Raw genomic sequence first — 26852 nt, forward strand, 5'->3', positions numbered from 1 at the left:
CCGTGTGTCCAGGCTCCCCTTCTTCTCTCCGAAACCGAGCGCAATGCACGTTTCCTTCGTTTGAAATGATCGTTGTTCTAGTTGCTTATCTCACATCCAGACTCTTATACAAATCATCTTCCTCCTTTCTTCATATTTGCAAAATAAATTTTTTAAAAATGGCCTACAGCTACCAACGTTACTTTCTCAACAGAAAGACTAAACTGCCTATTAGGGGCGTGGGGGACTCACAAACACAGCTGTCTAGTTTTTCTGGTTGTAAGTTCATTTCCAAGCAGGGGAGACAATCAGGGGAACGCGGTTACTGAGGACGGGAGTCGGAGGCCCTGGGGTGGGAATGGGTGGGGAGACCCGGGCTCTGGGGTTGGGGCCGGGCAGGGAGAGGGAGAGGTCAGGCTGGGCCCCGCCGCCCCACCCACCCCCCGCACCAGCCCTGCCCTCGGCGCCAGCCTGTCCCGCAGATGGAGGACCCCGCCAGACGGAGCGGTCCAACTTGCCCTTCCTTGCGGAGGAGAAAGGGAAGTGATGTGGCCCGGGAGGGAGGTGGGAATGAGAAGGGGCGGGAGGAAGGAGGCGGCAGAGACCCGGAGTCGGTGTCGCCCCGCCCCGCCCGCCGCCCTCGGCCGCCTCCGCGGCGGGGCTGGGAGCCAGTGCGCGGGCCGAGCCGCCGCCGCCGCGATGCGCTCCGTGCTGCCGCTGCTCTGCGCCGGGGCCTGGCTCCTGGGCGCCCCCGCCTGCGGCGCCTCGGACCTGTCCGTGAGCCCCTTAGGTAGGAAAGGGGTTCCAGGGCCGGGCGGCCTCCTGGGGGCACCGCCGGAAGGGGGCCTCGCGGGTCCGAGACTCGAGGCTCGGGAGGACGGCGGGGCAGGGTGGGGAGGACGGTGAATAAGCCCCGGAGGAGCCGGGCAAGTCATTTCCCAGGTCCCAGACTCAGGGACTCTACGCGTCGGGATCCGGGAGGGGCGAACTGCGGTGGCGGTGGAGGTAGGGAAGGCCGGGAGGGGGTGCTTCTTGCTTGACCAGAGCAACAGGTGGGCTAGGTGTCCAGGATCCCCCTTGCCCAGGCGGCTTCAGAGCATAGAAGCCCGCGGCCTCTTCTGCCCTCCACCCCTGACAACTGGGAAACGGGGGACTTTGATCTGCCCCTGACGGAGGCGAGCAGGGACTTTCCAGCTTCTAACTGCTTTCCCAGGACTGGGCACATAGGGGATCCCCACGGGTGCCTCAGAGCCCTTCTGTAAAATGGGCTGGACGGGCTATTGGGAGGAGAGACTACTCTGCAACAGCAGTTTTAGCCCCTGAAAACTGAGTGTTTGTTCCAAGGGCCTTTGGTGTAATCAAGCTGCAGGACTCCCCCGCTTTAGCCGGGTGGGCTGGGCCTGGTCCAGCTTCATGCTGCTGCTGTAACCCTTCTGCTGGGGCTCCCCGGGCCTCCCCAGGCTGAAAGCTGGCAGCTTACTCTCCCCCGCTGCCTCACTTCTTCCCTACTGCCACTCAGTCTCAGCCCAGCCCCCAAAGACTCTGGGCTCACAAGACCACCTGCCCCCCCTCAGCCTGGGGACAGAAAAGAATAGCCAAAGAACAGCCTGGGACAGACGAAGTCACTGAGGCTGATGGCTCAGAATCCTGCCTTATTCCTCACCCACTTTTGTAGAAGAAAGCCCACCAGGCTTACAAACCTGGGAGGGTGCCCAGCTCCAGGTCAGTCCCAACCTAAGCTGCCCCCAAACAAGGGCTTTGCTTTACAATGGCAGTGTGGCCTGCATGATGGAGGACTGGTGCCGGAAGGCATTTTAGCTCCAGAGCACGGCTTGGCAAACTTTCTCTGTAAAGCTCCCAACAGGTAACTGTTTTAGGCTTTGTGGGCCATGCAGTCTCTGTAGCAACTACTTAACTCCTCATTGAAAGCAGCCATAGACAGTATGTAAATGAACGAGCATGGTTGTGTTCCCACAAACCTTTATTTATGGACCCAAATTTGAATTCAAATGATTTACAGGTGCTGCAAAATGTAAAATTTTTTTCTACCATTTAAAAGTGTGAAAAACATTTTTAGTTCGTGGGCTGGACAAAAACAGGCAGCAGGCCGTAGTTGGTGACCCCTGTTCTATATGCTCCCCACATGGTCTCTCAGATAGGGCAGACATAAAGATGTTTCTTCCAGAGATCACAATGAATTGAAATGGATCTTTCTGAGGTTGGGACGCAGGCGTCACCAGCAGATCCTTCTGGCCCTGCCCAAAGTCATCTCTGGGTTTTCCTTCCACATACCTCCAGCAAATGAGTAGTCCAGGGTTTTCACATCTGCTTGTGGCTTTTGAAACCTCCCAGAGTCAGACACTAGTCAGTTGTCCTAAACTCCATCCTGCCTCAAACCCTGGTCCTGAGGTGAGGTCTGTCTTCCTCTGAAGCCGCCAGGGAGCCATCAGCTTCCTCTGAAGCTACAGCAGGGCCCTTCACCAGGATCTGCAGTCCTCTGAACCGAGTCACCCCCACCCCGCAGAACGTGTGTTGGGGAAATGTGCATTTCTTTCCCAGGGGAAAAATGGCTTTGCTTGGTTTTTGGAACAGAAAACTTTGTGACCCACAAGGGAGATCTAAGTTCTATACAGCAGCAATCTTCAAACTGGGGGGTGTGGATCTGTGGGAGAGCACAAAGAAATTCCAAGAATAAGGGCACAGATCGGGAATCAGTTTCCACACCTTTTACTTCCAAATGTCCTCTTTGCTAAAACTGATCTGCCAGGAGAAAGTGCCTGAAGAAGTGGGGATCTTCCTCTCACTTATCCTGAATCTGAACCTGTGGGTATAAATGCATCAGAAGCAGCAGACAGAAAGACGAATGGTAACAAATCCTCTTCAAGTCTGTTGTCAGTTCTTCAAAGAAACTGAAATCAAAGGAGAGAAGACCTCACTGAGGTATCAGCTGATAGGGTCTTAGAAATAATGTTGAGCAATAGGGCGCCATGTGATTTGGGGCATAGGAAGGAGTGCAAGGAATTGAGTAACATTACTCTGAAGATTGCCTTCGTTGCCAGAAGCAATAAGCAATCCTGCTTATTTGAGCAGGATTCCTCAGGCCTTTGACTTATAAAAAAACCAAAGACCAGAATTAATACTGATCCATTCAACAAATAGGTAATGTTCATCCATAAATATATAAATCCAGGAGGAGGGATAGTTAATAAAGTCCTGTTTATCTCATTAAGAGATGCATTTCCAATACAAGTTTATTTTTTATGTTTAACAATTACTTTTCATAATTTATAGTATATTTGAAATATTTCACTCAGTTGGGGTATTAATGATGATGCTTACTCAATCCAGAATACATTTTTTATAATATTCAGAGATGTATGGGTCACAGGAAGTAAAAGTAATTTAAAATTTATACTTTTTGTTGTTGCATAAAAGGATGTTAGGGTGATCAAGTTATAAACATATGTTCCCTTAGGATAAAATTCTGTGAGGTAGGGATGGAGATGGGGGTTCAAAGAGAAAAATAAACTACCGTGATCCTCCCTTATCCATGGGGCTACGTTCCAAGACCCCTAGTGGATGCCTGAAACCGCGGATAGTACTGAGCCTGTATATACTATGTTTTCTACTGTACATACATACCTATGATAACGTATAACTTGTAAATTAGGCACAGTAAGAGATTAAAAACAATAAATAATAATAAAATAGAACAATTATAACAATATACCATAATAAAAGTTACCATACATCTTAGCAACCTCAGCATATGATTTTTTTCCTTTCCTTATTAAGTGGAGAACTTTCACCTTTTGGCTTAGAGGAAGCACTTTATGGCTTCTCTTTGGCATAGCTGAATTACCAGCATCACTACTCTTGAGCTTTGAGGCCATTACTAAGTAAGGTAAGGGTTACTTGAGTACAGCCACTGCTATACCACAACAGTTGATCTAATAACTGAGACAGATACAAAGTGGCTAACAGGTGGGTCGTGTCAACAGCATGGATATGCTGGACAAAGGGTTGATTCATGTCCTGGGTGGGATGGAGTGGGATGGCGAGAGATTGCATCACGCTACTCAGAATGGTGCACAATTTAAAACTTATGTTTATTTCTGGAATTTTCCATTTAATATTTTTGGATCATGGTTGACTGCAGGTAACTGAAACCATAGAAAGCAAAACTGTGGATAAGGGGGCACTACTGTATGTAAAATACCCAATTCTTATAGAAGAGCTTGTTCATGTTATCACTGGTGGGTATCAAGTCATGATGGTATAGATTCCACTGGCTAGCTTTAAAAGAACGAAGTAACGGACTGTTTTAAAATGTCAATATGTACAATAAACTGGAATACGTCCTTTGCAGTTACTTAAATTTAACGTGAAATTTTTAGATAACTTAAAAATGTACAAGTGGGGATATATCAGGATCCACAAATGACTTTCCAGCCTGTTTTTGTAAGTAAAGTTTTATTGAAACACAGTCACACCCATTTGTTTTCACACTACAATTGCAGAGTTGAGTAGTTGTGACAGAGACCATAGAGCTTGCGAAGTCTAAGATATTTACTATATGTCCCTTTAAGAAAAAATTTGCTGACCCTGGGGGTATATAGGTTTTTTAATTAACTTCTTATTGAAATATAACAACATACGAAAAAGTGCACAAATCATTAAATATGCATTTTGGTGAATTTCCACAATATAAACACACTTGTGTAACCAGCACCCAGATGAAGAAATAGAACGTGACCGGTACCCAAGAAGCTCCTCTTGCCCCCACTAAGGATAAGCACTATCCTGATTTTTAACACCGTAGGTTAATGGCATATCGTTTTTCAAAATTAATTTGGGTATCAAAGCAGTAAGAGTTTGAGTTTCTTTTTGCATTCTACACTAGATAACACTATTTTTGGTGCTTTAAATTTAGCCTAGTTTCCTAAAATGCAAATCACTTCTAAAGTGCCCTTCTTTGGCTGTAGACTCAACTTTGCCACAAGGAACCCAGGCCTAATTGTTTTTTCTTTTTGCAGAGAAGTTTCACTTTAAGTCATGGATGGTGCAGGTCAGTGCTCAACTTCTTCTTTCTGAAGTTTTTCATTTCCCTAAGTTTCCTGTTATCAAACCAAACTGTGCCAGATTTGAGACAATGAAGAGGAATTTTCTCGCTCTGCCCCCCTGGGTCTTTCCAGAATTGGCCAAACACTGGGAAAGATTCAGTTAAGTAAACTCTTTCCAGACAGTGGTCCCCTGTGATGAAGGTGACTGGCAGCCTTCCAAGCACTAGGATTCATTTCCATATTATGTATTCAAATCACATTGTGTGCCGGCTGCCAAATCAGTTGGAGAACACTAGTGCATGTGCTTTTGAAAGATGGTGATTTTTGCCATAAACTTGACCCAGCACCAGCTGTGGTGTCCAGGGGGTGCCCACGCTTGGCCAGTCTCCTCACCAGGGCCTCTTGGACTGTTTGTTGGCTGACCTTCAGGCAGCTGCATGGGCTTCCTTCTGGCCACAGGTCCCTGGAGGCAGGGGTTGTGCTTTGTAACTTCCCGACTTTGACGGTGGAGACCCAGGACCGTGTCCCACCCACCAACACTGATTTGGCCTGAGAATTGGGTCAGGAAGCAAACCTCTCTCCCTCCTCTTAGAAAACAAAACTATCTCGGTCTGGTGATCTGCATCCTGTTTCCGTGACTTATTGCTGATGTGTTTTGTTTTAGCACCAAAAGAAATACAGCTCAGAGGAGTACCACCACAGGCTACAGACGTTTGTCAGCAACTGGAGGAAGATAAATGCCCACAACACTGGGAACCACACATTCAGAAGTATTGTGGGGACGCCTTTTCTGCAGGCTTCTTGGCCCTCAGGAGGAGGGAGCATCTCAGATCTGGAAAGAAATCAATTACTGACCCGTTCTGATTAAAGGGCACACTGGGGGCTTAGGGTGGAGAGAGCAGAAACCCAGGCTCTGAAGCCATTCTGGCTGACCTCAGATTCTGCCTCGGCTGTTATTCTCTGTGAGGCTCAAGGGGTTGTAAATTTAGGACAATGCTCGTACCCCTCGGAGTGGTCATGAAGTGTGCAGGAGACTATATAAAAGCCCCTGCCCCATTCCAGCCATCCGAGGATCCAGCCTAGATGCTGAGCTCTGACCTTGGATGCTCTGGGGGCAGGGCCTCTTCAGAGATGTGCTCTGCACCCATGAGCAGCCTCTAGGGACATCTGCCTTCACTCTGCATCCGTTTCACTGGAAACACACACACAGCATATATGCCTAGGACTCAGAAATGATGGCAGTGTCAGCTAAGTTGGTAATATGGACAACAAGCATGAGCTGGAAGGAACCCTCGGTTTGAATCTCATTTCTGCCCAGTGCTAGCTGTGTGAGCCTGGGGAGAGTTAACATCTCTGAAGTTTTACTCAGCTATAGAGTGGAGATGATAATGCTCCCCTCGCTGGGTTGTCATGGATGAGGTAGCAGGTGGGAAGGCACTTGGCGCAGGTGTAGTGGTTCCTTACCTGGATGTCCATCAGACTCCAGTGGACTATCTGAAAAATGGGCACCCAGGCCCCACCCCAACCCACTGCATCTGCATCTCTGGGTGCAGACCAGACATATGAACTGTTGAAAAGCTTCCCAGGCAATCCAGAAGCACAGTGAGGGTTGACCTTGGTGGATTGAATTATGTTACATTTAAAAATGTAAAGAAGTCAAGTTGCAGCAGCCTAAGTAGGATACAAGTAAACATAGGGTTTCATTATTTTTTGTTTCTTTATTAGTGATTTACAGAGCTCATCTTTTTTGTTGTTTTTCCCTTGTCTTTTTCAGTGGGACTGAACCAATTTTCAGCCATGAACTTTGCTGAATTAAAACACAAGTATCTTTGGTCAGAGCCTCAGGTAGGTGTTATTTATTGTGACCAAATCTACGTCTTTTCACTCAAACCTTTGGAATAAGCCCATAGCTTGCCTGCTCTGCTTCTAGCCGGATGCAACCCCATCCCCACCTGTCGCTGGGGGTGTCCGCAGATCCTTGGGGGAGGCAGAGAGGTCAGCTCCCCGCAGCTCCTCAGTCCATACTCGTGGCCTCGACAATGTGGACCCCTACCCTAGGGTTGTCAGATAAAATACAGATGCTCAGTTAAAATTGAATTTCTGATGAACAACAAACAATACTTTTGCATAAGTATATCCTAAATATTGTACAGGACATACTTACACTAAAAAATTATTCATCATTTATCTGAAATTCAAATTTAACTGGATGAACTTATTTTTATTTGCTAAATCTAGCTACCCTGTCCTAACTGCCCAACCTGGGGTCTCAAAGGGACATGTCACTTGGCATTTGGCACTGACACACAGGGGGCAGGAGAGTTCAGACAGCTACAATCTTTCTCATTCTCTCTTGGTGATTCCATTTTAATCACACATTTTTTGTGTCAGAAAGAGTTTTTTTTCGCCACTGAAAAAATTATATTTGGTTCTTCCAGAATTGCTCAGCTACCAAAGGTAACTACCTTCGGGGTGCTGGTCCCTACCCACCCTCTGTGGACTGGCGGAAAAAAGGAAATTTTGTCTCACCAGTGAAAAATCAGGTATGCCTGGCAATCCCCAACCTTTCCCCAAAAACTAGCCACATTCTCAGGCAGTATACCATGAAGAAAAACTCAAAAAAACCCTAAAACCACAGCAAGTCTATCCCCAACTCTATTTCTTCATCATTACCTCTCCAGCTGCCTTCCTCTGAAAGGTGGGAAGATCATTATTTCTAAAGGCTGCTCTGGAGGATGAAAAAGTACTTCTTTCTTGGGCTGAAGTTTACTCATTCACCCACTACACACACCGCCCAGAGTTCCCCCTTGGTCCTGGGTCTTTCCTACAGAGTCACCAAAACATCATATTCAGAGGTTGGACACCAGGGCCCCATTCCTACCGCCCATGCGTTTTCTCTTCCTGTCCTCTGTCCACCCCACAAGGCACCAGCTCTCCCTGGCTGGCTGCTTCCCTCTGGGGAGTTGTAGGCAGTCAGGGAATAGAATGAAACCCAGCATTTCAGACATGCTCTAGCGAAGAACAGGAGGCTGGCCCCTCAGTGGCCCTCTCCGGGGGGAAGAGCACCCCCTGCAGGGCACATGTACCCAGCAAGGCCATTGGCCGTGCCTTCCCTGCACTCACAGAGCTGAGCACTGGCTGCTGGCTGGGGGGTCCCTACACATGCTCTGTTTGGGAGAGTCTCGACCCTACCCACTGCTGTGTATCCCCTCCGCCTGCCGTGGTCCCTGCCCTAGAAGGGACAGTGCAGTGGCCTTCTTCAGAAAGGTGCCAACCTCTCAACCCCAAGAAACACAAGATGAAGGTTTCCTGCCTGGAAACACTTGACTTTCCACTGAAATTCTCCCTGAGAAACACTTTCTCCTTTTCTTTGAAACCATGTGGCACAGATTACCTCCCAGGCTCACTGGGTTCCTGGAGCCTGCCCAGTGATCTGGACGTTTAAACTGCACCCAGGAGCTGGCCCTCTCCTCCAGGACCCAGAGGCAGCTTCTAGGCCGTCTGAGAATCCCGTGACAATTCAAAGCAACAAGTATTAAGCGTGGAAGCCTGAACCTGCTCGCCGTTTGGGCAGGTGGGAAGGGGAGGTCCTCCAAGAATGTGCCAGGTCCTCATGTCAACTGTTCCCAGGCTGTCATGCAGGACTGGGTCATGGGAGAAGGGCCAGAACAAGGTCTTACTCTCATAGGTGTGTGTGGTAGCTCACTGTGGCCACTGTGCCGTTACAGATAGAGTGACAGGATCAGCACTAACCCTCAGCTGCCCCATGAGGGTTTCTCATTTTTCATAAGAGGAGGAAACTCTGAGGGAAGGGGGCTTGCCCCGGGTCCAAGGGAAGCAGGTGACAGACAGGACTCCAAACCAGGTCTCTGCTCCAAGTCCAGTGCTCGTGGCTCGGCCCTGCTCTCCTCTTTCAGCACTGGCCAAACCCACCTCCTTGACCAGCCAGAGACCCTCTGACTAGGTCTTCCTCTCCCTGCTGAGGAAGGGATTTGAGAAGAGACTAGAGAGGAGGCCGGCTTGAGGGTGCTTTCCAGGGAGACAAGCACTGAGGACTAAATTAGGGCAATGAAGGAGGCACTCTTCAGAGACATCTCAGGAGTAGAAGATGGAAGATTGAACCAGAGAGGGGAGGAAAAGAGACAGAGGTGAGGCCTGAAAATTGGTAATAGCAACTACAGTGCTGAGCCCGTGGGGTAACTGCTTGATAGGCATGATCTTATCTGCCCCTGTAACGGCACTGTTGTTCCCATTTTACAAATGATGAAAGTGGGCCGGCACGGTGGTTAAGCTCACACATTCCGCTTTGGCCGGCCCGGGGTTCACTGGTGTGGACATGGCACTGCTTGGCAAGCGTCCTACATACTGTGGCAGGGGTCCCACATATAAAGGAGAGGAAGATGGGCATGGATGTTAGCTCAGGGCCAGTCTTCCTCAGCAAAAGGAGGAGGATTGGCAGCAGATGTTAGCTCAGGGCTAATCTTCCTTAAAAAACAAACCAAAAAAAGATGAAACTGAGGTTTAGAGAGGGGAGGTAACTTTCCAAGGTCACATAGCTGGTGTGTGGCAGAGCTATAATTTGAACCAGGTAGGCTCTGGTGCCCAACTCCCAGCCCTCATGTTGCTCTAAGGTGCTGTAAGTAAGGAGGCCAGGCAGTGGCAATGATTGTGGTAGAAGATGGTGAGATGGATGGATGAGGCAGGACCTGCAGAGGGTGAGGTGTCTGGGGCATCTAGGTGGGGTTGTCTGAGAGACAAGGATGTCTGGACCTGGGTGGAGGTCAGGGGTAAGGTAGGGTTTGGGTAGCTGTTGGTTTAACAGGACTGTGAGTGGGATGAGATTGGAGGTGGAAAGGTGAGAGAGAAAGTTCTAGAAACAAGACTTTGGTGAGTCCTGCTGAGAAACAGTGGGAAGAAGAGGAGCCTGCGTAAGATTCAGAAGTAGAAGGAAATCCAGAAAACCATAGAATGGAATCAGGAGGGGCTCCGGCCCTCGAAGGACGGTAGAGATTGGTCAACGAGAGGCCAGGATCGGGAGTCCACGGGTGCCGGTCAGTGGTGGCTGCTCCTGCTCCTGTGCATGCCCCAGTCACCTCATCAGTAACATGGGGAGAAGAAGGCCGGCCTCACAGGGCTTGTGAGGGTCAGAGTGGACAGATATGGATCAGGGCTTTGTCAACTAAAGGCATCTGGAGCCCGGGGGTTCTCACTGGGGCTGTCTCAAGGTTCCCCAATTACTGACTCCCCCCCTCCATGGCCTCTCTAGGGTGGCTGTGGCAGTTGCTGGACCTTCTCCACCACAGGGGCCCTGGAGTCTGCGGTCGCCATCGCAAGTGGGAAGCTGCTCTCTTTGGTAAGCACTTGGCCACAGGGCTGGGGGAGGGCCACCTCCTGCAGGCTCACAGCTTTGCCCGGAGCCCTGACAGGGAGGGCCCCTGCGTGGGCCTTGGGCTCCTTTAGGGCTTTAGCTAACCATTTCAGTTGGACTTCAAGCGTCCTAACCTTGTGGACATTTCGCATGTCAATTGAGGCTTTTCCTAGAAAGGAATGAGGCTTATAGAGGAAACAGCCCAAGGGCTCATTCCTAGGGGGATCTGAGTGTTCCTCAGTTTGGGAACCTGGGGCCTTTGGAAAGCAGAGCATGCATGGGAGCCAGCCCTCTAGGAGCTGTGCCGCTTCCCAGGCTGCCTCCCTCATCTTCATGGAGGGAAGAGCCAGGGACCTGTGTGTTCAACCCCTGCCCCCCGAGAGTGAGGGGTAACAAGTAGGCGCCCAGCCCCTGCCTCCTGTGTGGGGATGAGGGAGAGAAGAGGGCAGGGTTGGCAATGGCTGTGAGGTCCCAGGTTGGGGAAAGGTGGAGCAACGTCTCTGGCTAGGCCTGTCCCCACCCCTTCCCATACACCACCCCTGTGCATAGCTGGTCACCCATGACCACACACATGTGCATAGCTTTAGGGCAGTGCTGGGACAAGCAGGGCCCACCTATGCCCTCTCACCTGTCTGCTTGATTTCTGAGCCCTCCTGACAGGTGCTGCTGGGCTGGGACTTCAGACTATACAGAGATGGTCCCTCCCAGGGGCTTATAATCTGGTCATCTTGACCCAGAGCTGATGGGGCCACAGGTGTGGATCAGCAAAGCAGGCTCTGCTCCTGGTGCCAAAGCCTCTGGGGCTCTCAGCTTTCAGCTCACCAGGTTTGTGTTCATTTCTCTAGGCAGAACAGCAACTGGTGGACTGTGCCCAGAACTTCAACAATCACGGCTGCCAAGGGTACGTCCCTGACCAGGAGGGGCCCGAAGCCCCTTCTCCTTTCCCGTTGATCGCTTCTTTTGGATCTAGTATGTGCCAGGTGCAGCCACAAACAGCCTCATCCACTGCCCTGGGTAGTAGCAAAATGGTCCCCATTTTATGGAGGAGGAAGGTCACCTCACATGCCCAAGGTCCCTCAGCCAGAACGGGGCAGAGCTGTAAGCTGAGCTCGGGCTGTCTCGTCCTAAAATTCCTCCTCTTTCCGTAGTGTCACCCGGCTCTCTCCCCACAGCATGGCTGGCCTCATCAGCCACCAAGGCCTCTGGGCAAGTGGCCAAAAGAATTAATAGAGTGAGAAACACATCATCTTCCAAAACCAAGATCCACATAACAGATGTTGGATTGGCCTTGCTACAAGCTCTCTAAAGTTCTAACTGGCCCAGCTTGGCAGGCCACGGGAAGGAGCTTCTCTGTAATTGTGGCTAAGTGTTTGTGCACAAAGGCTGTATCTTTCCTGGGCCTGCTTTCCTGGCTTATTCTTAAAACGGGTTGTTAGGGACTTGCTCACATTTGTACAGTGTCTCTAGCCCTCTAGCCCTTGTCTCATTCTCCACATGTGCAGTGCTCTGAGACGCTTCCGTGGGCTCAGCAGCTTTCCCAGCACATATATGGGTAAAGCCAGGCCCTTCGTGCTGCCCTGGAGCAAGCTTCCAGCCTTGCCTCCCCTCGCCTATCTGTGGCCCATCCCTCTCCCAGCCCCAGCCCCAAGGCCCTTGCCCCTCCTCCTCTGGCATCATGGCCCTGGGAAGGCCTCGTGGTCCACCTGCTCCCACAGGGGCCAGCATGAGGGCCTCCTGCTGAGAGCTGTGCTCGGCGGAGTCCGTGGGCGTCAGGGGTGAAGTCACGGCCTAGTTACTGATCCACCGACCTGTTCAGCCTCACCTCTCACCTCATTTTTGGTCTCTTTCCTCTCTGCAGCTTACAAATACTGCCCATAACAAGAGTCTGAAAGAGGACTGTGGGGCCCCACCATTTTTCAAAGGGGTCTGTTTCTTTGGTTTATTTCATTTTTTCATTCATTCAACAAATATGACTGAGCACCTGCTACGTATCTAGGCACTGGGGATGCGGCAGCCAACAGAACACAAGGAGCTGACCTTCTGATAAACAAATGTGCCATAAGTCAGGTGGTGACAAATGCTCCGGGAAAAAAACAAGGGGTGGGTTGGGGATTGCTGGGGAGCTGTGGCCGGAGAGCTGTGGCTGGGTTTTTGTTTACTCTGGCAGGCAGCACAATGTAGAAAAAGATCCACCTTTAGACCCCATCCTGGTTATAGCTATGTGGCTCTGGGCAAGTTGTTCAGCCTTTTTGAGCCTCAAGAAATAACAGCATCTACTACGCGGGGTTGCTATGAGGGGTCAGGCCATCTAGTCAGAGGCTGCCCAGGTGAGGACGCAGTGGGCGTGGCCATGGTAATGATGGTGAGCTGGGTTGGTCCCATCAGCCATCCTGCGGGATTGCCTGCTCTTCCTGACAGAGACAGGCCTGGCTTCGAGGGATCTCTATCCCACCGAAGCACATGTAGCTGGACCTTGGACTCCAGCAGCCTCTCCTGAGTCTGTTGAGCTTTATCCTGAAGCCAGTCAAATGGGGTGACATTGCTAACCCCCGTGAGACCTCCTCTGCCGCTGGGCGATGCCCCGACCAGACCTCCCTGCCCTACAGGCCCCACCCCCACCAGGACCAGTCCCAGGTGGGCACATCTGTGTGTGCTTCTTGCAGGGGTCTCCCCAGCCAGGCCTTCGAGTACATCCGATACAACAAGGGCATCATGGGTGAAGACACCTACCCCTATAAGGGCCAGGTAATTCTGGGCAGCCTCATCTCCATCTTCTTGTGTGGCGGTGCTCCTCATCTCCACTCCTACCCCAGCCTCCGAAATGTCCCTTCTGTCCTCACCTCCCTTGAGGACTGCCCCCTGCTGCTAGAATTCTGAGAATTGTCTACACTCTTCAAGTTCATTCCTTCACCTCCTCTGCTTGCCTGAGCCCACAGCTCTCACCAAATCCTGGGGCCTCTGACCGCCCTCTCTGTGGCAGCACCATCACTCTCTCCTCCTCACCGTCTCTCCCACACCTCACACTGCGCTGCTCTCTTTCTTCCCAGTTCCTCCTTCCTCCTGCCATGAGTGCACCGGAGCACCATCCTCTGGCTTCTTCCCTTCCCGTCCGTCAGCATCTCCGGCCATGCAGTCAGCCTCATGCTGACACCACTCTCCAAGGCCCACACCTACTTTGTCCAAGGCCTGCTGAACATGCCAGGGGCCTCCCCTGCCATCACCTCAGCCCAGCCTGTCCACTGTTAAGCACCTCATCTCCCCCCCAAACCTGTGGCTCCTCCTATATTTCCCCTCTCAGTGATGAGCCTCCCTTAAAACCTGTTGGTCACCAGGGGTCTGTTCTGAGGACGGTCCCTCCACCCACACCTTCACTTCAGTCAGCCTTCTGACCATCGTAGGCCTTCTCACGTCTGCTCCTTTGGTCTATCTTGTGTCTCTGCCCCTACTCAGACCTTAGCCTCTCTTCATCCTAGATCACTGAGGGTGGCCTCTCCTTGGACCACTCTCCGCTCAGGGGCTGCCAGAGTGGCCTCTCAGACCCAGCTCTGACCACACGGTTTCTTGTTCAGAACTCTTCAAAGGCTCCTCAGGGCCTGCAAGATAAAGCCCAGACTCTTTGGCCTGCCCTTCAAGGCCTACCCCACCCCAACCCAAACCAGTCTTTCCCATCTTATCTCCCTTTATTCTCCCCCGGTAAACATTATGCTCCCAATGAACCACTTGCTGGTTCCTAAACACCAGGTCCTGTCTCTCCTGTCAACCTGACCGTCTCTCCCATCTCAGAAGGGCTTGCCCTTCCCTCCATGTGACCTACCTCTGCACCTGCCTCTTGTCGGTGAAGTTCTCTGGACTAAGACTAGCCTTGCCTTCCCCTGCCATGCAGGTTCTTACTTGGCTCCATTTCTTGGCAAGTTTCTTGGACTGGGTTAGGCCCCTTCCTTGGGCTTCCACTAAGTTCCATGTAAGCCCACCTTGGCCAAAGCCAGCACAGGACTGTCTCCTGTCACTAGACTGTGAGCTTCTTGAGACAAGGATGCCTCTAATTCTCTCTTAAGTCACCACATCAACCAGGCCCTGGCACATGTAGCTTTTGCTTCGTAAATGCTATCAAACAGCATGGGGGAGGCCTGAAGTCTCAGCCTGGGGCCAAGCATCCCTAACCTTATTCTGTGCCCTTTGCCACCCTGAACAGGATGGTGACTGCAAGTTCCAGCCTAATAAGGCCATTGCTTTTGTCAAGGATGTAGCCAACATCACACTCGTGAGTACTGGATCCTTCTCTCGGATGGGGAGTGTGTTCTGATAAGGAGTCCAGCCTCCACGGCTGTCAGGTGGCCAATGGTCTCAGCAGGGCAGCCTTTCCTGGGAGCATATCACTTCTAAGTGTTGATCATCACTGAATCTCAGTAACCATGATAGCAGCATGGTGGAAGACAGGAGGGAAAGAGCATGAGATGGGCAGTCAGACGCTCTGATTCTGACCCAGGTCTGCACAAGTCTTCATTCTTGTATTACACTCTTGTTGTCTGTAAAATGCAAGCCATAATCCCCATCCTGCAAAAGAGGGTATAGGTGTGTATGTGATGTCAGCGTATGCGTGTTAGAGACGGAATGTGAATTCATTGAGTATGAACATAGGTTGGTCAGGACAAGTCAGCTTATGCTGCAGTGACAGACAACTCCAAAATCTGAATGGAACAAAACAAAGTTTGTGTCTCACTCATGTGACATGTCCCTTGGCTTAGGTGGAGCTGTGCTCTGTGTCGTTGGCTTCACTCTAGGACGCAGGTGGAAGGAAAGAGAGTGGTAAACTACGACTGGCTCTTAAAGCCAAAACAAATTACACAGTCAACACTCTGAAACTCAAGTGGATGGGGACATGCAGTCATACCCCGTTTCTCTGAGAGAGATCTGGAACAAGTATGAACAGCCCTTGTGACTCCAGTGTGTGTGTATTTGCAAGTGCTGGAGAATGTGTGTAAAGATTGAAAGAATATCTCCACGGGTATGTGTAAGTGTAGTATGTGAAAGCATAAGTCTAAGCAGGAATTCCCACAAATGTCTGCATAAATCACAAGCATGATGTCTGAGTAATAACTGTGGCCACCATTTAATTGAAGCACGTGCCAAGCTGTCAGCAACAGTAATGACAGTTTAAGGAGTATTTACAGGCACTACACCAACCACTTAACATGTATTATCTCTTTTAGACTCAAGACAACCCTAGAAGATAAATGTCATTATTACCTTGATTTTATAGATGAGGAAACAGGTTCAGAGTGGTTAAGTAACTCGCCCAAGGCCACAGAGCTAGGAAGAATAAGCTGGGTTTGAACTGAGATCATGTTATTCCAAAATCTACACCCTGTAATAGGGATGTTTCTGACTAGCATGACTCTATCTTCAGAAAATAGCCAGTTTCTCTTAGACATACCCACCAAGGGCTGACCTGCAGTGGGCCATTTGTATCCCACTAAGAGCCGAATTGGGGGCTCAAAGGTATCCCTTTTGCCTGGTCGCCAGGAGAGCCTTGTCTCTGACACCTGTGGGGCCCTGAAGAGCAGCCCAGAACCAATGTCCAGCCCTTCTTGATGGGATGGCCATGGGAGTGGCTGCCCCACTGCAGTGCTCACCTTCTGGGTGGGCAGATGCCCATGCCTTCCTTGTCTCCATCTGCTGTGGCCTGTTTGGGCTCACAAGGCCTTTTCTGAACATGGGGAAGGGAGCCGCTTGCTTGACAAGCAGCTGTTCACTTTCTGCAGCTGGGTCTCTGCCCACCCCTCCAGGGAGGCAGGACTGAAGGACGGCTGGGTGCCCTGCACCCCCGCATCCCCTGCCCTTCAGCAGAACCCTGGCCTCCGCTCGCTCTCATCTCAACTCCCTAGGGTCTGCACCAGGGGAATGCCCTCCTTAGCTCACTCTAACCCAGTGCTTCCCAACCGGGACACCTAAAAAATCCTGATGCCTGGGACCCACCGCAGAGACACCAATGCAGTTGTCTGGGGTGCAGCCTGGGCATTGGGATTTTTTAAAGCTCCCCAGGTGGTTCCAACTGCTGCTCTCACCTGGTCTCCGCTGCTCTGTCCCAAAGCTGCAGCCTCTAGGAGGCCTCTGACTCCCTCCCGCCTGCCTTCCCCAGCTAAAGGGGGCGGGTCCTCCTTGGGCACTCAACCCTTTGCTGGGTTTTCGTGTTTCCACCACCATCTGGGCCTTATCTGCTCATGGACTGCTAACCCCTGTGTTCTACCAAAAAGCTCTTAGGACTGGCTTTGTGGGTGCAGGGGGTTCTGGGGCGGGGAGAGTCACATTTGTCTCTGCACCCATTGGAGCACCTGGCTCATGAGAGGACCTTAGCGAATACTTGTGAGTGACCAAATAAGTGGGTCTACACTGCATCCGTGGTCCCTATCCCAAAGGGTGCAGGACTCTTTAGGAGCAGTGAGGTGAACAGAGACGACCGAACAGACCAGCTGAGCGAAGGGGAGGGAGGTCACAGGGGAGCCAGGGTTTGGGAGGAGGGACCTGTAAGCCAAATGAAAAACCCAAAGGATCCTGGACATTCAGGCATAAGAGGGTGGGGGCCCTGCCATGCCAACCCGCAACATCCAGTGCCCAGTTGTGCTGTGAAGAGGGGCAGCCCGCCCCTTGGTAGCTGCCTTCAGGTCTAAAGCAGCCTCCTCTTCCCTTCCCTTCCTTCCTCCTGGACATCTACATCTCTCTTGGCCTCTGTCCTACCTTGGGACAAAGGGTCATTTTTTGAAAGTACAGTGGGGGAGATGATGTGTGTTCGTCTGTCAGTCCTTCTGTCTATCCACAGAATGATGAGAAGGCAATGGTGGAGGCGGTGGCCCTGTACAACCCTGTGAGCTTTGCCTTCGAGGTGACTGAAGACTTTATGATGTACAGAAAGGGCATCTACTCCAGGTGAGCTGGGGTCCTAGCAGCCTGCATGGAAAGACGCATGAGATTCAGGCTCAGCCAGGACTCCTGGTCTGACCATTTCTCAATACCTACCACGTGTGCTGGCATCTTACATATTCCCCCAGTTCATCCTCCTGCCGCCCTGAGGGTCGGAAACCATGGTCTCTGATGAAGAGAAGTCAGGTGCAGGTCACATGGCTAGTTAGGGCTAGGCCCAACATTTGAGCCTCTTCCTCAACAGAAGAGCTGCCTCCAGTTACAAAAACCCATGTGCAAAAATTTGAAGATGTGAAATAGGGAAGAGAAAGTAGCTGCTCTCAGATACCAGAACCCTGTGCTGCAAGCTTCACCACAGGGGATTCTTCAGAAAACCCACTCTCCTGAGCATATCTAATATGGGGTTCAGCTCATCCTTGCCTCTTGCCTGTTTGCAACATGAGTGAGTTCAACTGTCTCCCCAGCCACTTCCAGCAGCTGCCCGGCGTGTCCTTCAGTCACCTCGTCTTCTGCCCACTCCTAAAATGCTGGTGTTCTCCAGGGCTTAGTCCTCAGCCCTCTTCCCTCTTCTCAGACATTCCTTGAACTCCATGGCCAACTGTTTGCTGAGAACTTCCAAGTCTCCATCCGTCAGGCTGGTCTCTGCCAAGCATTAGACCCGTAGATCCAAGGGCCTCCCTGCCATCTTCAAGCCAGGTGGCCCATAGAAACCTCAGGTCCTGTGTTTTCTCCTCATCTTCAGGTTCTGCCCCATTAACATGGCTCAGAAATGTGCTCTCTGCTCCCTCCCCATGTCTCTGCCCTCGCCCACCATTGCTCTCCTGCAGCCACTTCCTTACCGGTTTGTCCTTATGCTCCCACCACTGGCCGATCCTCCACTCAGAGCCAGAGTCAGCCTTCTGGAACACTCCTCTTGCCATGCCAACTTTTACATACTCCAGTTTTTCTCCATTGTCCAGTGTCTTAGCTTGACTAGGGGGGACCCTCTGACCTGGTCCTTCTTTTTCCTCCAAGCTCATCTCCCATCAAAACCACCCCCAACCTCCCCATTTCACCCTGTGCCCCTGCCCTAGCCGCACTGAAGGATTTGTAGTTTCATGCTGTCCCCTGCCTTCACAGGGAAGCCTTCCTTGACCCCACCGCACCCATCCCCGTGGAGCTGGATCCCCTCCTCAGGGCTCCTGTCAGCCTCCCACTGTCACAGCCCTCAGTCCACTGTATAGAAGGAACCTCTTTGCCAGTCTGCTCCCTGCCAAACGAAGCCTCCTTAGGGCAGGAGCAGAGTTTTGCATGTTGCTGGTGTGCCCGGCACCTTTCCCAGGCCTGGCGCTTAGCAATAACTCAGTTACACATCAGCTGAATTAATACACAGCCATTGCTGTTTTTCCTCTTGAATTTCTTGGAATTGCTTAATGGAAGCTAGTTTACTATCATAAATAGAAGGCCTGTTTATTTGCCCTAAATACCAGTAATCTTAAAAATAAATACAGTGGCAACACAGAGTGCTACATGACACTCTAACTGGATGCTGTTGCATGCAGAGTGTGCAGCAGGAAGGCTGCTCTGTCCTTGTCATGAAAGAGGCATCAGAAAGTGTCCGGTGGTAGAGCGGGGCTAGCACCACGTGAGGGCTCTCTCCTTTGGGTGAGCAGAACCGAAAGAACTAGAGAGAATACTGTTCTTGCACTGTGATTAAACGAGAGCTAATTCACCACCTTCAACGCCTCCCAGGCCCCCCTGGGGAAACATTGCTCTAAAGCGCTCGGGTTGTTGGATGTGATTGAGTCATTGCTTTTATCCTTCCCATATTTTCAAACCTTTTTTATTTTCGTTTTCCAGTACTTCCTGTCATAAAACTCCAGATAAAGTAAACCACGCAGTACTGGCTGTTGGGTATGGAGAAGAAAATGGGATACCCTACTGGATCGTGAAAAACTCTTGGGGTCCCCACTGGGGCATGAACGGGTAAGCAGCTCCCAGGTCCCATGTGCTGGGAGGGGGTGTGATTGCTCATGTCTGGGGGCCCTGGAGGGGGTCTCCTCCACCTCAAATACATGGCTTCTGAGAAGAAGCTGGTCATCTGAGCCCTAGCCCAGGCCAGGGGAAGGGAGCGTGAGAACGTAACCCCCACACGCCCAACACCCCGCTAGCAACCCCTCTCCTATTCCTGACCCCAGATCTTAACGATTCTGTGTTTTGAACAGGAGTCCATTTGGCTCCGTAGGATCTGTGACCACCGCTAGGAAAACAGTTCATAACACAGAACCTGGTAGAACTAAGCCAGCATCTGGGAGGGTCCATTTGTGAGAAATCAAGGCAACAAATTTACCCCTGATGCTTGGCAGCTCCTCCTTCTAGGAGAAGGGGGCTGGAATCAGGGGTCCTGGGTACGTATCTTGATGTGACTTTGTGTCTCTCCTGTCAGACTCCATGTCCTCATCCAAAAAGGAGAGATTTGTTACCTCAGGGGGCCCGGTAATGATTAAATAACTACATGAGAGCCAAGCAGGGCTAGGAAGCAGCCGGAGGTAAATTCTGGGGAGAAGTGAGTTATGGATAGAATAAAGAAGGGAGTTCATTTGATGGCCAAGGGGAGTTCCAGAGGAGAAATTATTCACCAAGTCAGGTCAGTGATTTCCTGGTAATAAAATAAGCCCAATGCTACTGTTTTATGAATAAATTCAGAGAGCCTAATCTCTGGAGTCAGATCTTGGTGAGCAACAAAACATTCCAGAAAGGTCTATGGCGAGGAAGCCCCCAGCCAGGGCCTCAGCTTGTTCTCTCTGCCCAGGTACTTCCTCATTGAGCGTGGGAAGAACATGTGTGGTCTGGCCGCCTGTGCCTCCTACCCCATCCCTCTGGTGTGAGCCAGGATGGCAGCAGCGACTGGTTGGTGGAGAGAGGGAGGAGCAGGCAGCCTGGCCATTGGTGGAAGTCCTGCCCTGGAGGAAGTGGGGGGATCCACTCAGGAACCCCTCACTTTGCATCCTCACCCCCGTGCTGTGTCCAGAAATCTAAAGAAAATTAGGAAGAAGAATTCCACCAAGCAACAAGCCCACCCACACCTTCTGATGCAAAGGATCACCAGCCTTGTGCCTTTTAAGCATGATTTTTAACTGACTCAAACCCACGTGGACCAAGAATATTCTTTCCTTCCTGAAGGGCTACTTTTCACATTTGGAGAGTACTGTCTTTTCTGTGGTCTTTATTCAATAAACATTCAGTGAGCACCTCCCTGGGCCAGGCCTGTGCTGTGTGCTGGGACCAGACGTGACACAGACCTGGGTCTGCCCTCCAGGCTCAGGTCTCCTAAGAGGGAGCAGTTGCCCAGGTCTCTGGCTGGGAGGATGGTATGGCTGCTGGTGTCACTGTCCACCAGGTGGGGGACCAGGGGGAAAACTAGGTTTAATTTGAGATCGTGACCATTGTCCCCGGATGAGGAGATGGGGAGCGAGGAGGAAACGTGCCGAGCTCAGGCAGAGCCAGGATTCAAACCCGCGACATGAGCCTGGAAACATGTACTTCTCCACGTGGCCTCCCCACATTCCTACCCCTACTCAAATGCTGGCCCTCTGCCTGGGACTGCCCCCCTCCATCCCTTCCTCACTGACCCCTTCCTTTAACATGCCTGATGCTCCTGCCATCTTCACACCATCACTTCCCTTTTGAGAAATCTCGGTCTCCTTCCAGAGGGTGGCTGTGGAGTTGCTGCTGCTTCCTGATGCCTCCTGGCTCTGGGGAGCAGGGTCTGCAGGAGAGTTGGGGCCCTGCTCTCTGTCCTACAGTTCACACACTTCCTCAATAAGAAAAGCTTTCAAGTCATTTGGGCCCCCTGGAGAGCTAATGGCTTGAGAATATTTGAAAAAATACGTTATTTTCATGACAAGACTTATTTAGAGAATGCAAGTGTGGTTTAATCTATTAGAAAATGGTAAGAATGGCAAGACAAAAAACAATCATCTTAATAGACTTAACAGTAATTGGATGAAATTCATTGCCTATTCTAGATTTTGTCAAAACTAACATGAAATGATAGCATAATTCCCTAATACGATGCAGATTCCCAAACCCGCAGTCAGGGGTATAAAAGGAGTTCCATTAAAGGCAGACATGTGACACACAGGCCCAAGGGCAGCACTGTGGCCTAACATCGGTCTGGAAGGTCTGGCCACTGTGTTAAAGGAATAAACCAAATTATATTTGCAGACAGAATGATAATGCGGCTAAAAACATTCAAGAGAATCCACGTTAAAAACTCAGAACTAAAGAAGGGGTTCAGAAAGTGGCTGGTTACCAGATAGACACAAAAAATGAAAATCTTACAACAAAACTCAGAGGAAAAATACTTTACACTGTAGCAACACAACTAGTCGCTAGGACTAACCACCAAAAAAAAGTCCTATTTGAAGAAAATGGTTAAATTACTAAAAACCATGAAGGAACACTTCAGTTGATCGAGAAGTCTACCATATTCTTGAATCGAAAGATTAACGTAAATAAGTTGATTCTTGCCCAAAATAAAAATACGGTTTTGGTACATTTCCAAATAAAATCCCAATGCAATTTTTTGATACTTTTTACCTGGGGAAAAAAGGCCAACATGGTGAGGAAGATTTTACAAATGAGAATGGGGTTTTTTTAACATATTAAAATGTATAGAATATCAACACTTAAAAGAGGGTACCAGTTAAGAATAGATAAATTACCCAGAGTCCAGAAAATGAAAATGCAATACATAAGAAGCAGATGGACAAATCAATTTTTACCATTTAATAAAAGGTGCTAGGAAATTGGACAGCTGTTTGGATAAACAATTTAAGCTAAATCTTCACCCAGCATTACACTCTTTGTTTTAATAAACTTTTAAATTTTCTAAGTTTTAGATTTACGTAATTATTGTGACAATGGTACACAGGGTTTCCACATACCACACACACAGTTTTCTCTGTTATTATCTTGCAGTAGTGTGGTATATTTGTCAAAATTAATGAACCAGTATAGAACATTATTATTCATTTTACAGAAAAATTCTGGATGAAGTGTCAGAGAAACTCAAATTACCACACAGAAAAATAACCATTTTCAAAATTAACCTCCCTTGGAGGATTTACAAGCTCCTTCTAGACTGTGGACTCACGCTTGGACATAGGTCCTGGGCTTCAAAGCAAACATTCTCTTCACAAGTGCCTGGTATGTCTGCTGCCCTCAAACCCAGAAGATGATGATGGATATCTTGTAAAATAAGTTGCAAAGGCCAGTTCCTGCCCTTCCATTCAGTTACCAAACGTCTACCGAGTGTCAACCATGTGCAGCTCCCCTCCTGTGCCAGGCACCAGGGAAAGCACAAGGACATCCTTGGGATCCATGTAGGCGTGACTGTTGTGAAACAGGAAAAATCACCCGTACATTGGTCCTCTTAGGATTTAAAGAGAGGAGCAGGCAAGGCTATAGCTGATGAGGATGAATATGTTCCAAAAGGACTTGACCTTGAAGGATCCAGAAGACAGCCTGGTGTAGAGCAGCTGTGGCTCATTTGTCTCAGCCGCCATCTCTTAACCTGGCCACAACAGTCCCTGCGCCGAACTCTAGGAATCTGAGGTTCATGGGACACATCTTTGGCCCCAAGGGGCTTTGGGGGAAAAGACAACAAAGTAAAACATAAAAGAAAACAAAAACCCAGTTTAAGCCCAAAGGTTAGAAACAAAGACATCACAAGAAAAGAAAACTACAGATCAAAGTTCCTTAGCAATATAGATGCAAAATTCCTCAACAAAATTCCAGATGCAAACCAAATCCAACAACATATAAAAAGGATTATACACCATGACCAAGTGGAGTTTATCCCAGGAATAAAAGGTTGGTTCAGCAAATGAAAATCAACCAATATAATATACCGTATTAATAGAATAAATGATAAAAATTGCATAATCATCTCAATAGACACAGAAAAAGCATTTGAAAGAATCCAACAGAGGCTGGCCCCATTGTGTAAGTTCAGCATGCTCCACTTTGGCAGCCCAGGTTTGCAAGTTCGGATCCCAGGCACAGACCTACATCACTTGTCAGCCATACTGTAGCAGCAACCCATATATGAAGTGGAGCAAGATTGGCACAGAGTTAGCTCAGGGTGACTCTTCCTCAGCAAAAATAAAAATAAAAGAATTTTTTAAATCCCAGCTGGCTTCTTTGCAGAAACTGACAAGCTGATCCTAAAGTTCATATGGAAATGCAAAAGACCCGGAATAGCCAAAACAGTCTTGAAAAGGAAGAACAAAGTTGGAGTTTTCACACTTCCCAATTTCAAAACTTACTACAAAGCTACAATAATAAAGACACTGTGGTACTGACATAAGGATAGACTTAGAGATCAATGGGATAGAATTGAGATCCCAGAAAGAAACCTATACATTTATGGCTAATTTTCAACAAGGATGCCAAGACAATTCACTGGGGGAAAGAATAATCTTTTTAACAAATGGTGCTAGGACAACTGCATGTCCACACGCAAAAGAATGAAGTCGAGCCCCTGCTTAACACCATACACAAAAATTAACTCAAAACAGATGATAGACCTAACTTTAGGAGCCAAGCCTATAAAACTCTTAAAAGGGGCAAATCTGCATGCCCTTGGATTTGGCAATGTTTTCTTAAATATGATATAAAAAGCACAGGAAACAAAAGAAAAAATAGATAAATTAGACTTCATTAAAATAAAAAAATTTTGTGCTTCAAAGGACACTTCTGTGAAGAAAGTGAAAAGACAACTCATAGGCTGGAAGAAGATATTTGTAAATCATGTATCTGATAGTGATCTAGGATTCAGACTATATAAACAAGTACATCTCAACAATAAAAACACAAATAACCCAGCTTAAAAATGGGCAAAATATTTGAATAGACATTTCTCCAAAGAAGATACACAGATGGCCAATAAGCCATGAAAAGATGTTCAACACTATTAGTCATTTTAGAAACGCAAATCAAAACCAAAATGAGATGCCACTTCACAGCCACTAGGATGGCTATAATAAAAAAGACGGACAATAATAAGCGTTGGTGAGGATGTGGAGAAACTGGACCCTTCACACACTGCTGGTAAGAAAGTAAAACGTTACAGTCACTTTGGAAAACAGTTTGGTGGTTCCTCAAAAAGTTAAAAATAGAATTACCATATGACCAAGCAGTTCTCCAAGAGAATGGAAAACTGTGTCCACACAGAAGCGTGTACACAAATGTTCATAGGAGCATTATTCATAATTGCCAAAATGTGGAAACAACCCACGTGTCCATCATCTGGCAAAGAGATAAACAAAACATGGTCTATCCATGCAATGGAATATTATTCAGCCATAAAAAGAAAGGAAGTCCTGGCACATGCTGCAACATGCATGAACTTCAGAAACATTATGCTAAGTGAAAGAAGTCAGACACAAAAGATCACATACTGTTTAATTCCCTCCATATTAAATGTCCAAAACAGGTAAATCCATAGAAACAGAAAGTAGATTGGGGGTCACCAGGAGCTGGGGGAGAGAAAATGGGGAGTAACTGCTTATGGGTCTGGGCCTTCTTTTTAGGATCTTGAAAATGTTCTGGAACTAGATAGTGGTGATATTTGCCCAACCTTGTGAACATGCTAAAATTCATTGAATTGTATACTTTAAAAGGGTGAATTTTATGGTATTTTAATTATATCTCAAAAAGTGCAGGGGTGAGCGCTGTGAAGGATTTATATGGGATACCATCCATATAGATAGGCACTGGCTCTGCCCTCAGGAAACCAGAGGGCTTCACAGATAAGACGACATTAGAGCTGAGGTTTGTTTTTTGTTTTTTTTTTTTAAATGACATTTATTTTTTAAAAGTTAACATGTGCATAATAGGAAACGGAAAAACATGAGAAGCAAAGAACAAAGTCATCCATAATCACAAGCAGTTTACAGTTTGACATGTCCTTCTAGGTCCTGTGTGTTCACCTACACAACTAAGCATCCATTTTTATGTAATTAAGATCATACAGTTATGTATCATGCTTTTTCACACATAATGAATATTTATCATTTCAAAGTCCCAAAGCTATATAAGTATTTTGATAACCAATACACTACACCAACTCAATCTGGAAAAAAAAAATGTAATCGTGACTTTCTTGGCGACAAAAGTAGCAAGAAGCCTCTAGATAAAGATACTGGCGGCATTATGATTAAAATACTGCATTCCCTTAATGTTCAATTAAAAATGAGACATAAAGCAAGAGTACACAAAATATAATACTTCTAAGAGAACTCAATATCCAAGCTATACTATTAAAATATTAGCAAGGAGGTATGTTCCCACTGAATTACTTAACAATGTATTCCTGTAGGACAGCCAAAAGAGGTGCACAGAGATCAATGCTTATCATCAAAATGTAAGTACGAACACACCTTCATATATCCCTCCCCCTATACTTCCTTTTGCTCCTCTGCTGCCAACCTAACAAGTCCTCAAGTACATTTCTCAGAGCTGGTTTAACAATTCCACGTCCAAGATGGTTCTTTTCTATCAATTAGAACAAAAAGATATTTACAAATTGGTTAATTCACTAGCTCTACTTTTTATCATACGTTGTCACCTCAGGACATCTAAAAAGCTTAGATGCTGCAAAATAAACAAACCCTGTCTACAATAAACACAGGTACTTTACAAAAATGCACTTATAGACCTATGTTATTACCTAAAACTGTCTTCTAGATATGGAGATACCAGCAAAGAGCCCTTCCCTGCACCCTTCCGCTTCTCCCTCCTCCACCATTTCAACGACTAAGTGTAGGACCACACCTAGCTCCAAGAGGGGGATTAACAAAGACATCCCAGAAGACAGTCCTTCCTAAAAACTAACAAAAGGGCATTTATAAAAGTGTTACTACCTCTACTTTTCCTATACTTTGGGCATTAGGACTTGTTTATCCTTTAATACACAGCAATATTAACTAAAATGCACATACAGAACAATGGTTAGACAGTCTAAACTTATCTAGACTCATGGGCACAGAATCCTTCTCTCGGCACTTCCTTCCCTGCCCCTCTCCCCCACACCCAGTGAACAGTCGGCATACTCTCTAAGACATCAAGGTTAACGATCCCATTCCGAAAACGCAACCATTCCTACGAATTAACTGAAAAAATACTTAAAGGGTATTACTTTAACACTCTACTTTTAACATATGTTGTACGCTTTTAAACATCTAGAAAGACTAGATGTTTCAAATAAGGATTTAAGTTTGTCCACCATACACACAGTAGCACTGAATAAACTGCACATAAAGGCTATCATCTGCAAGTGTCTTCCAAACAGCATCATCTAGCCCAGAACCCTTCCCCTCTCTCTCAACCCAGTGGACAAGCATTTGTAATGCTTCGAGGGGATTTGAACTATTTCACTTCCCTCAAGTCGTTTTCAGAACAGTCTTTCCTATTGATTTTAACACAAAGTGTACACAGTATTTGTTTTCTAACTCTACGTTTGTCATACACTGGCAACC

At 48.2% G+C, this 26852-nt stretch overlaps 1 protein-coding gene across 1 annotated transcript; it reads left to right on the plus strand.

The window, feature by feature from the left end:
- The first annotated feature begins 422 nt into the window (after positions 1–422).
- Positions 423–20560, plus strand: CTSH (cathepsin H). Its single transcript, XM_070573110.1, has 12 exons — positions 423–769; positions 5016–5047; positions 5707–5812; positions 6817–6887; positions 7481–7585; positions 10309–10395; positions 11256–11311; positions 13074–13155; positions 14603–14671; positions 17228–17334; positions 19168–19293; positions 20120–20560. Exons 1-12 carry the CDS (start codon positions 526–528, stop codon positions 20193–20195), a joined length of 1161 nt encoding a protein of 386 aa, XP_070429211.1. The 5' UTR covers positions 423–525; the 3' UTR covers positions 20196–20560.
- Positions 20561–26852: the final 6292 nt, after the last annotated feature.

This window comes from Equus przewalskii, chromosome 1 (genome assembly GCF_037783145.1).
Source record: "Equus przewalskii isolate Varuska chromosome 1, EquPr2, whole genome shotgun sequence".
In the NCBI taxonomy this organism is placed as follows: Eukaryota; Metazoa; Chordata; class Mammalia; order Perissodactyla; family Equidae; genus Equus; species Equus przewalskii.

Bases quoted from the DNA above. Each gene is read 5' to 3' on its own strand.
- CTSH (XM_070573110.1), top strand. From the start codon at position 526: ATGTGGCCCGGGAGGGAGGTGGGAATGAGAAGGGGCGGGAGGAAGGAG. The intron at 5,813-6,816 runs GTATTGTGGGGA...TGTCTTTTTCAG, and splicing joins TGGGAACCACACATTCAGAA to TGGGACTGAACCAATTTTCA. The intron at 10,396-11,255 runs GTAAGCACTTGG...TCATTTCTCTAG, and splicing joins GTGGGAAGCTGCTCTCTTTG to GCAGAACAGCAACTGGTGGA.